Below are 11980 nucleotides of genomic sequence, written 5' to 3' on the forward strand. Positions count from 1 at the left end.
TAAGATCGGGTTCTATTTCATGTAGACTGTAGATGTACCTTGCTGTGTAGGGTTGTAGATAGGCTGGTCAGTCTGAATGAAGATGTAGCCTCTGTGTTGGGAGACTAGGACCCTCACCATCTTTCTGCCTGTCACCCCATCCATCTCAGCCACCAGCAGAAGATAGGGAATATCCCCAAAGGTGGGCAGCTTGTCCCTTTCTACCTGCAAGGTGGGAAAAACATTGAAATGAAACCAATAAGACCTAGTGTATCTCCTTTTTCTTGTTTGTGATATAGTCTGTATGGTCATTCCTTTTATCAAGGCAAGTCTCACTAAGTCATACCTCTAGTTCCACAGTTTGGATCTGTCCCTCCTCAGTACACACAGTGCTGCTCTTTTGAGACATCAGATGTGTAGTTTCCTCATGCTCCAGGTAAAGGGTAACACGTTTATTCAGGAGGGCTTTACCCAGCTGGACATAGACACGCTCCTTCACCCCCACATGGAACACATTGGGAGCTGAGATAAAGAACCTGAGCCAAGAGAAGGTAGCATTTAGAAGACTGTATCTACCACCCAATACTTTTAAAAGTCTAGAATGTAAAGTATCACTTTAAGGTCAGAGACAAAAACCTAAAGATGTTTTATTTATGTTTGTCAAACACCAGTATATCAAAAGGCTAAATGTGCAAGTCATTCAGAGGCATTGAAGTACTCAGATTAATCTGAGTTGAAACATTAGATTAGAACACAACTAATATAAACGTCTCGCACTGTAAAACATATTGTGCTAGTTCCACTTTAAAAAATGTAGGCAACTATTTCCATCAGCTTTTTGAGGATTTCCAACATGAGGTATTTTTTGGTATAATATACTTACATTTTAGTGTTTCACAAACACTAATATATTAAGTCCAGTATAAAAATGACTAAGAGACAACTTAGTGACTAAGAGACAACTAATGACTAAGAGACAACTAATGACTAAGAGACAACTAATGACTAAGAGACAACTAATGACTAAGAGACAACTAATGACTAAGAGACAACTTAGTGACTAAGAGACAACTAATGACTAAGAGACAACTTAGTGACTAAGAGACAACTAATGACTAAGAGACAACTAATGACTAAGAGACAACTAATGACTAAGAGACAACTTAGTGACTAAGAGACAACTTAGTGACTAAGAGACAACTAATGACTAAGAGACAACTAATGACTAAGAGACAACTTAGTGACTAAGAGACAACTTAGTGACTAAGAGACAACTAATGACTAAGAGACAACTAATGACTAAGAGACAACTTAGTGACTAAGAGACAACTTAGTGACTAAGAGACAACTAATGACTAAGAGACAACTTAGTGACTAAGAGACAACTAATGACTAAGAGACAACTTAGTGACTAAGAGACAACTTAGTGACTAAGAGACAACTTAGTGACTAAGAGACAACTAATGACTAAGAGACAACTAATGACTAAGAGACAACTAATGACTAAGAGACAACTTAGTGACTAAGAGACAACTTAGTGACTAAGAGACAACTAATGACTAAGAGACAACTTAGTGACTAAGAGACAACTTAGTGACTAAGAGACAACTTAGTGACTAAGAGACAACTAATGACTAAGAGACAACTTAGTGACTAAGAGACAACTTAGTGACTAAGAGACAACTAATGACTAAGAGACAACTAATGACTAAGAGACAACTTAGTGACTAAGAGACAACTTAGTGACTAAGAGACAACTAATGACTAAGAGACAACTTAGTGACTAAGAGACAACTAATGACTAAGAGACAACTTAGTGACTAAGAGACAACTTAGTGACTAAGAGACAACTTAGTGACTAAGAGACAACTTAGTGACTAAGAGACAACTTAGTGACTAAGAGACAACTTAGTGACTAAGAGACAACTAATGACTAAGAGACAACTAATGACTAAGAGACAACTTAGTGACTAAGAGACAACTTAGTGACTAAGAGACAACTAATGACTAAGAGACAACTAATGACTAAGAGACAACTTAGTGACTAAGAGACAACTTAGTGACTAAGAGACAACTAATGACTAAGAGACAACTTAGTGACTAAGATACAACTTAGTGACTAAGAGACAACTAATGACTAAGAGACAACTAATGACTAAGAGACAACTTAGTGACTAAGAGACAACTTAGTGACTAAGAGACAACTTAGTGACTAAGAGACAACTAATGACTAAGAGACAACTAATGACTAAGAGACAACTTAGTGACTAAGAGACAACTTAGTGACTAAGAGACAACTAATGACTAAGAGACAACTAATGACTAAGAGACAACTTAGTGACTAAGAGACAACTTAGTGACTAAGAGACAACTTAGTGACTAAGAGACAACTTAGTGACTAAGAGACAACTTAGTGACTAAGAGACAACTAATGACTAAGAGACAACTAATGACTAAGAGACAACTAATGACTAAGAGACAACTTAGTGACTAAGAGACAACTAATGACTAAGAGACAACTAATGACTAAGAGACAACTTAGTGACTAAGAGACAACTTAGTGACTAAGAGACAACTAATGACTAAGAGACAACTAATGACTAAGAGACAACTAATGACTAAGAGACAACTTCATTTGATCTACTTAATCTTTCTGTTTAGTTACTTTCATTGATCGTGTTAAACAGGGTTTGTGTTAAATATGTCTTTATGTTTTTCATCGCTTGGCATCTTTATCTCCTGAAACAGGAATTGTTGAGAGCAGAGTTTATTCCACTAGCACTAACTGGAGGTAAAGTTGTAAGCATTGTAGCATGATCTAACTAATAGTGAGAATGGGTGGTCACATCATTGAATGTCAATTTGCCCTACGGTTTGGATATCCGTTCATCTTGATCCATTACACCTCAAAGCATATCAAACTGTTTGATACTAACGTAGAAATGGGATTTTTTGCAAACAACATTGTGTAAAAGTATCGTAAAGTTTTTTAAAAAAGAGCCACATGACAAGTTGTTGGAAGAACTTAAAATTCTTTAGTTGAAAGGAAATACTATGATAATTGAGTAAGTTAAACACAATTTTCCTTGTAGTTGTTTTTACACACAAACAGTTGTGTAGATGCTGCATTTATCTTCTGCTGAATTCATTATTTTTTGGGAATAGTATTTTTTGGTTGATTGAACAAGTAATGTAAAGTACTAATTATATTCAAGTAAAGATGACCACTTCTCTTTTTTATGTCAAAACAATGATATTTTGAAGTATAATTGACTAACCACCTGAATCCTTTTTTACAGTGTATGTGACCATGCTAAAACATAAGTACAAGTCAGTTCAAGTTAAAGCTACATGCACATACAGGACACAGGAAGGCACTGATATTGCATGGTGAAATGTTTCATGAAGATATTGTTGAAACATTTACCTGTCCTGTCCATGTACAGACTCAGCAGCCAAAATGAAGAGCACCATAAGACAGACGGGAGAGCCCATGGTTCTTGTTCACTGTCTCTCCTCCTGCCCTGTCCACAGACCCTATCTTCACAGTTTTATTCACTCAGCTTATATAGATAGATCTCTCCCTTTTCTCTCTTTCTCAATCCCCATGTCAATCTCTTATGCTCCTCCCTTCCCCTCTCCCTCTGAGACAAAAGTTATGTAATTTGTAGTCACTGCGTGATTGAGGCAGGATGCCACTTACTGTCAATCATCAATAATCAAGAAATTGGCACAACTTCATTGAAAAGACAACTGTTCTATAGTTCTCTTCAACTGGTTGGTTCAAGATGGGCAAAAAAGGATTACAACTAAAATAAGAAAGTCCTCTTTGGGATATTATTCTTCAAAATACTCTTCACAGGATTAGATCTGGTGGTACAAACAGAGCAGTTTATTTAACTGTTTGGCTTAAGCAGTCAAAACCTGGGGAACTTTGGAGAGGGATTCTTCCATTTCACAATGACAGTCTATGCTCCCATTGGTCAGTGCAATTGTGGTTTTCCCTGAGATCATGTGATTTCTTAGATTTCTGAGGCCTGTTCTAGTCAGTGCCAGCATGATACTATTCTCTGTGTTCTAGTCAGTGCCAGCATGATACTATTCTCTGTGTTCTAGTCAGTGCCAGCATGATACTATTCTCTGTGTTCTAGTCAGTGCCAGCATGATACTATTCTCTGTGTTCTGGTCAGTGCCAGCATGATACTATTCTCTGTGTTCTAGTCAGTGCCAGCATGATACTATTCTCTGTGTTCTAGTCAGTGCCAGCATGATACTATTCTCTGTGTTCTAGTCAGTGCCAGCATGATACTATTCTCTGTGTTCTAGTCAGTGCCATTATAATAATATTCTCTGAGGCAAAGTAAAGCAGTAGTTGCACTTTTAGGATCAACAGTTTGGTGGGTTTTGTTTTATATTCTCTTATTCAATTCCACAATACCTTACAATTTACATGAATCAAAAGCCAATCCTGTTAATTATGTTAGTTAGGGCTATTTTGTTTGTATGGTACAGTATGTGTGTTCTTAGATTCCCTGGACCATTACATTTAAAAAAACAAGTGTGTATCTGCTCTGGTTATGGTTATGTGATTCATCCAATGACAAACTGGAAACTTTCACTTGTCTGTTGCTGTTATCACACAAATGCCAGTCGGGTGAATGCCAAACTCCGTCGGTCTAAAGTGTAAATATACCTTTACCCTATAACTGTCAATATCACAGGCCTGTAATGGCTGCAAAAACTGAGCAACATCAGTTGAGCAATGCATCTGTCTGTGCAACAAACAAAACCTGTTGACATTATCCTGTCCTAGGCCGTGGTGTATGTATATTTTTTGACCTTTATTTAACTAGGCAAGTCAGTTAAGAACAAATTCTTTTTTTCAATGACGGCCTAGGAACAGTGGGTTAACTGCCTTGTTCAGGGGCAGAACGACAGATTTTTACATTGTCAGCTCGGGGATTTGTTCTTGCAACCATTCAGTTACTAGTCCAACGCTCTGACCACTACGCTACCTGCCGCCCCATATAAAGTCACATAATAATTGAATTGGATAAAAGTGCAACCAGCATTACATATCACTCATTTCTGGCCAGACACAGATACAACTCTAACGCTAACATACTGTATATAGGAGAGTAAAAACTCTACCTCTAACATACTGTATGTAGGAGAGTAGAAACTACCACTAACATACTGTATGTAGGAGAGTAGAAACTACCACTAACATACTGTATATAGGAGAGTAGAAACTACCACTAACATACTGTATATAGGAGAGTAAAAACTCTACCTCTAACATACTGTATATAGGAGAGTAAAAACTCTACCACTAACATACTGTATATAGGAGAGTAAAAACTCTACCACTAACATACTGTATATAGGAGAGTAAAAACTCTACCACTAACATACTGTATATAGGAGAGTAAAAACTCTACCACTAACATACTGTATATAGGAGAGTAAAAACTATACCACTAACATACTGTATATAGGAGAGTAAAAACTCTACCTCTAACATACTGTATATAGGAGAGTAAAAACTATACCACTAACATACTGTATATAGGAGAGTAAAAACTCTACCTCTAACATACTGTATGTAGGAGAGTAGAAAATACCACTAACATACTGTATGTAGGAGAGTAGAAACTACCACTAACATACTGTATATAGGAGAGTAGAAACTCTACCACTAACATACTGTATATAGGAGAGTAAAAACTCTACCACTAACATACTGTATATAGGAGGTTAAAAACTCTACCACTAACATACTGTATATAGGAGAGTAAAAACTCTACCACTAACATACTGTATATAGGAGAGTAAAAACTCTACCACTAACATACTGTATATAGGAGAGTAGAAACTCTACCACTAACATACTGTATATAGGAGAGTAGAAACTCTACCACTAACATACTGTATATAGGAGAGTAAAAACTCTACCACTAACATACTGTATATAGGAGAGTAAAAACTCTACCACTAACATACTGTATATAGGAGAGTAAAAACTCTACCACTAACATACTGTATATAGGAGAGTAAAAACTATACCACTAACATACTGTATATAGGAGAGTAGAAACTACCACAAACATACTGTATATAGGAGGTTAAAAACTCTACCACTAACATACTGTATATAGGAGAGTAAAAACTCTAAATCTAACATACTGTATATAGGAGATTAAAAACTCTACCACTAACATACTGTATATAGGAGAGTAGAAACTACCACTAACATACTGTATATAGGAGAGTAAAAACTCTACCACTAACATACTGTATATAGGAGAGTAAAAACTCTACCACTAACATACTGTACATAGGAGAGTAAAAACTCTACCACTAACATACTGTATATAGGAGAGTAAAAACTCTACCACTAACATACTGTATATAGGAGAGTAGAAACTACCACTAACATACTGTATATAGGAGAGTAAAAACTCTACCTCTAACATACTGTATATAGGAGAGTAAAAACTCTACCACTAACATACTGTATATAGGAGAGTAAAAACTCTACCACTAACATACTGTATATAGGAGAGTAAAAACTCTACCACTAACATACTGTATATAGGAGAGTAAAAACTCTAAATCTAACATACTGTATGTAGGAGAGTAGAAACTACCACTAACATACTGTATATAGGAGAGTAGAAACTCTACCACTAACATACTGTATATAGGAGAGTAAAAACTCTACCACTAACATACTGTATATAGGAGAGTAAAAACTCTACCACTAACATACTGTATATAGGAGAGTAAAAACTCTACCACTAACATACTGTATATAGGAGAGTAAAAACTACCACAAACATACTGTATATAGGAGGTTAAAAACTCTACCACTAACATACTGTATATAGGAGAGTAAAAACTCTAAATCTAACATACTGTATATAGGAGATTAAAAACTCTACCACTAACATACTGTATATAGGAGAGTAGAAACTACCACTAACATACTGTATATAGGAGAGTAAAAACTCTACCACTAACATACTGTATATAGGAGAGTAAAAACTCTACCACTAACATACTGTACATAGGAGAGTAAAAACTCTACCACTAACATACTGTATATAGAAGAGTAAAAACTCTACCACTAACTGTATATAGGAGAGTAAAAACTCTACCACTAACATACTGTATATAGGAGAGTAGAAACTACCACTAACATACTGTATATAGGAGAGTAAAAACTCTACCTCTAACATACTGTATATAGGAGAGTAAAAACTCTACCACTAACATACTGTATATAGGAGAGTAAAAACTCTACCACTAACATACTGTATATAGGAGAGTAGAAACTACCACTAACATACTGTATATAGGAGAGTAAAAACTCTACCACTAATATACTGTATATAGGAGAGTAAAAACTCTACCACTAACATACTGTATATAGGAGAGTAAAAACTACCACAAACATACTGTATATAGGAGGTTAAAAACTCTACCACTAACATACTGTATATAGGAGAGTAAAAACTCTAAATCTAACATACTGTATATAGGAGATTAAAAACTCTACCACTAACATACTGTATATAGGAGAGTAGAAACTACCACTAACATACTGTATATAGGAGAGTAAAAACTCTACCACTAACATACTGTATATAGGAGAGTAAAAACTCTACCACTAACATACTGTACATAGGAGAGTAAAAACTCTACCACTAACATACTGTATATAGAAGAGTAAAAACTCTACCACTAACTGTATATAGGAGAGTAAAAACTCTACCACTAACATACTGTATATAGGAGAGTAGAAACTACCACTAACATACTGTATATAGGAGAGTAAAAACTCTACCTCTAACATACTGTATATAGGAGAGTAAAAACTCTACCACTAACATACTGTATATAGGAGAGTAAAAACTCTACCACTAACATACTGTATATAGGAGAGTAGAAACTACCACTAACATACTGTATATAGGAGAGTAAAAACTCTACCACTAATATACTGTATATAGGAGAGTAAAAACTCTACCTCTAACATACTGTATATAGGAGAGTACTGCATACAGTGAAGGAGAGTAAAAACTCTACCACTAACATACTGTATATAGGAGAGTAAAAACTCTACCACTAACATACTGTATATAGGAGAGTAAAAACTCTACCTCTAACATACTGTATATAGGAGAGTAAAAACTCTACCACTAACATACTGTATATAGGAGAGTAAAAACTCTACCACTAACATACTGTATATAGGAGAGTAAAAACTCTACCACTAACATACTGTATATAGGAGAGTAAAAACTCTAAATCTAACATACTGTATGTAGGAGAGTAGAAACTACCACTAACATACTGTATATAGGAGAGTAGAAACTCTACCACTAACATACTGTATATAGGAGAGTAAAAACTCTACCACTAACATACTGTATATAGGAGAGTAAAAACTCTACCACTAACATACTGTATATAGGAGAGTAAAAACTCTACCACTAACATACTGTATATAGGAGAGTAAAAACTATACCACTAACATACTGTATATAGGAGAGTAGAAACTACCACAAACATACTGTATATAGGAGGTTAAAAACTCTACCACTAACATACTGTATATAGGAGAGTAAAAACTCTAAATCTAACATACTGTATATAGGAGATTAAAAACTCTACCACTAACATACTGTATATAGGAGAGTAGAAACTACCACTAACATACTGTATATAGGAGAGTAAAAACTCTACCACTAACATACTGTATATAGGAGAGTAAAAACTCTACCACTAACATACTGTACATAGGAGAGTAAAAACTCTACCACTAACATACTGTATATAGGAGAGTAAAAACTCTACCACTAACATACTGTATATAGGAGAGTAGAAACTACCACTAACGTACTGTATATAGGAGAGTAGAAACTACCACTAACATACTGTATATAGGAGAGTAAAAACTCTACCTCTAACATACTGTATATAGGAGAGTAAAAACTCTACCACTAACATACTGTATATAGGAGAGTAAAAACTCTACCACTAACATACTGTATATAGGAGAGTAAAAACTCTACCACTAACATACTGTATATAGGAGAGTAAAAACTCTAAATCTAACATACTGTATGTAGGAGAGTAGAAACTACCACTAACATACTGTATATAGGAGAGTAAAAACTCTACCACTAACATACTGTATATAGGAGAGTAGAAACTACCACTAACATACTGTATATAGGAGAGTAAAAACTCTACCACTAATATACTGTATATAGGAGAGTAAAAACTCTACCACTAACATACTGTATATAGGAGAGTAAAAACTACCACAAACATACTGTATATAGGAGGTTAAAAACTCTACCACTAACATACTGTATATAGGAGAGTAAAAACTCTAAATCTAACATACTGTATATAGGAGATTAAAAACTCTACCACTAACATACTGTATATAGGAGAGTAGAAACTACCACTAACATACTGTATATAGGAGAGTAAAAACTCTACCACTAACATACTGTATATAGGAGAGTAAAAACTCTACCACTAACATACTGTACATAGGAGAGTAAAAACTCTACCACTAACATACTGTATATAGAAGAGTAAAAACTCTACCACTAACTGTATATAGGAGAGTAAAAACTCTACCACTAACATACTGTATATAGGAGAGTAGAAACTACCACTAACATACTGTATATAGGAGAGTAAAAACTCTACCTCTAACATACTGTATATAGGAGAGTAAAAACTCTACCACTAACACTGTATATAGGAGAGTAAAAACTCTACCACTAACATACTGTATATAGGAGAGTAGAAACTACCACTAACATACTGTATATAGGAGAGTAAAAACTCTACCACTAATATACTGTATATAGGAGAGTAAAAACTCTACCTCTAACATACTGTATATAGGAGAGTACTGCATACAGTGAAGGAGAGTAAAAACTCTACCACTAACATACTGTATATAGGAGAGTAAAAACTCTACCACTAACATACTGTATATAGGAGAGTAAAAACTCTACCTCTAACATACTGTATATAGGAGAGTAAAAACTCTACCACTAACATACTGTATATAGGAGAGTAAAAACTCTACCACTAACATACTGTATATAGGAGAGTAAAAACTCTACCACTAACATACTGTATATAGGAGAGTAAAAACTCTAAATCTAACATACTGTATGTAGGAGAGTAGAAACTACCACTAACATACTGTATATAGGAGAGTAGAAACTCTACCACTAACATACTGTATATAGGAGAGTAAAAACTCTACCACTAACATACTGTATATAGGAGAGTAAAAACTCTACCACTAACATACTGTATATAGGAGAGTAAAAACTCTACCACTAACATACTGTATATAGGAGAGTAAAAACTATACCACTAACATACTGTATATAGGAGAGTAGAAACTACCACAAACATACTGTATATAGGAGGTTAAAAACTCTACCACTAACATACTGTATATAGGAGAGTAAAAACTCTAAATCTAACATACTGTATATAGGAGATTAAAAACTCTACCACTAACATACTGTATATAGGAGAGTAGAAACTACCACTAACATACTGTATATAGGAGAGTAAAAACTCTACCACTAACATACTGTATATAGGAGAGTAAAAACTCTACCACTAACATACTGTATATAGGAGAGTAAAAACTACCACAAACATACTGTATATAGGAGGTTAAAAACTCTACCACTAACATACTGTATATAGGAGAGTAAAAACTCTAAATCTAACATACTGTATATAGGAGATTAAAAACTCTACCACTAACATACTGTATATAGGAGAGTAGAAACTACCACTAACATACTGTATATAGGAGAGTAAAAACTCTACCACTAACATACTGTATATAGGAGAGTAAAAACTCTACCACTAACATACTGTACATAGGAGAGTAAAAACTCTACCACTAACATACTGTATATAGAAGAGTAAAAACTCTACCACTAACTGTATATAGGAGAGTAAAAACTCTACCACTAACATACTGTATATAGGAGAGTAGAAACTACCACTAACATACTGTATATAGGAGAGTAAAAACTCTACCTCTAACATACTGTATATAGGAGAGTAAAAACTCTACCACTAACATACTGTATATAGGAGAGTAAAAACTCTACCACTAACATACTGTATATAGGAGAGTAGAAACTACCACTAACATACTGTATATAGGAGAGTAAAAACTCTACCACTAATATACTGTATATAGGAGAGTAAAAACTCTACCACTAACATACTGTATATAGGAGAGTAAAAACTACCACAAACATACTGTATATAGGAGGTTAAAAACTCTACCACTAACATACTGTATATAGGAGAGTAAAAACTCTAAATCTAACATACTGTATATAGGAGATTAAAAACTCTACCACTAACATACTGTATATAGGAGAGTAGAAACTACCACTAACATACTGTATATAGGAGAGTAAAAACTCTACCACTAACATACTGTATATAGGAGAGTAAAAACTCTACCACTAACATACTGTACATAGGAGAGTAAAAACTCTACCACTAACATACTGTATATAGAAGAGTAAAAACTCTACCACTAACTGTATATAGGAGAGTAAAAACTCTACCACTAACATACTGTATATAGGAGAGTAGAAACTACCACTAACATACTGTATATAGGAGAGTAAAAACTCTACCTCTAACATACTGTATATAGGAGAGTAAAAACTCTACCACTAACACTGTATATAGGAGAGTAAAAACTCTACCACTAACATACTGTATATAGGAGAGTAGAAACTACCACTAACATACTGTATATAGGAGAGTAAAAACTCTACCACTAATATACTGTATATAGGAGAGTAAAAACTCTACCTCTAACATACTGTATATAGGAGAGTACTGCATACAGTGAAGGAGAGTAAAAACTCTACCACTAACATACTGTATATAGGAGAGTAAAAACTCTACCACT

General features: G+C 34.5%; 1 protein-coding gene across 2 annotated transcripts in view; it reads right to left on the reverse strand.

Moving 5' to 3' along the window:
- Positions 1-3646, reverse strand: part of LOC110506677 (complement C4) — a 30418-nt gene extending 26772 nt beyond the window's left edge. Inside the window, exons 1-3 of one of the 2 annotated variants that reach the window (XR_016483912.1) lie at positions 3407-3624; positions 326-515; positions 39-204 (exon numbers count right to left, since the gene is read on the reverse strand). Coding sequence is in view for 1 of the 2 variants with exons in the window: in XM_090187710.1 (XP_090043836.1) it covers positions 39-204; positions 326-515; positions 3407-3474 (424 nt within the window). In the remaining variant the exon portion in view is untranslated. Of the gene's footprint in view, positions 1-38; positions 205-325; positions 516-3406 lie in introns of both variants that reach the window. The other variant, XM_090187710.1, reaches the window with a different exon arrangement.
- Between the last annotated feature and the right edge of the window lie 8334 nt (positions 3647-11980).

This window comes from Oncorhynchus mykiss, chromosome 2 (assembly GCF_057628025.1).
Source record: "Oncorhynchus mykiss isolate SJ-2025 chromosome 2, ASM5762802v1, whole genome shotgun sequence".
Lineage (NCBI taxonomy): Eukaryota > Metazoa > Chordata > Actinopteri > Salmoniformes > Salmonidae > Oncorhynchus > Oncorhynchus mykiss.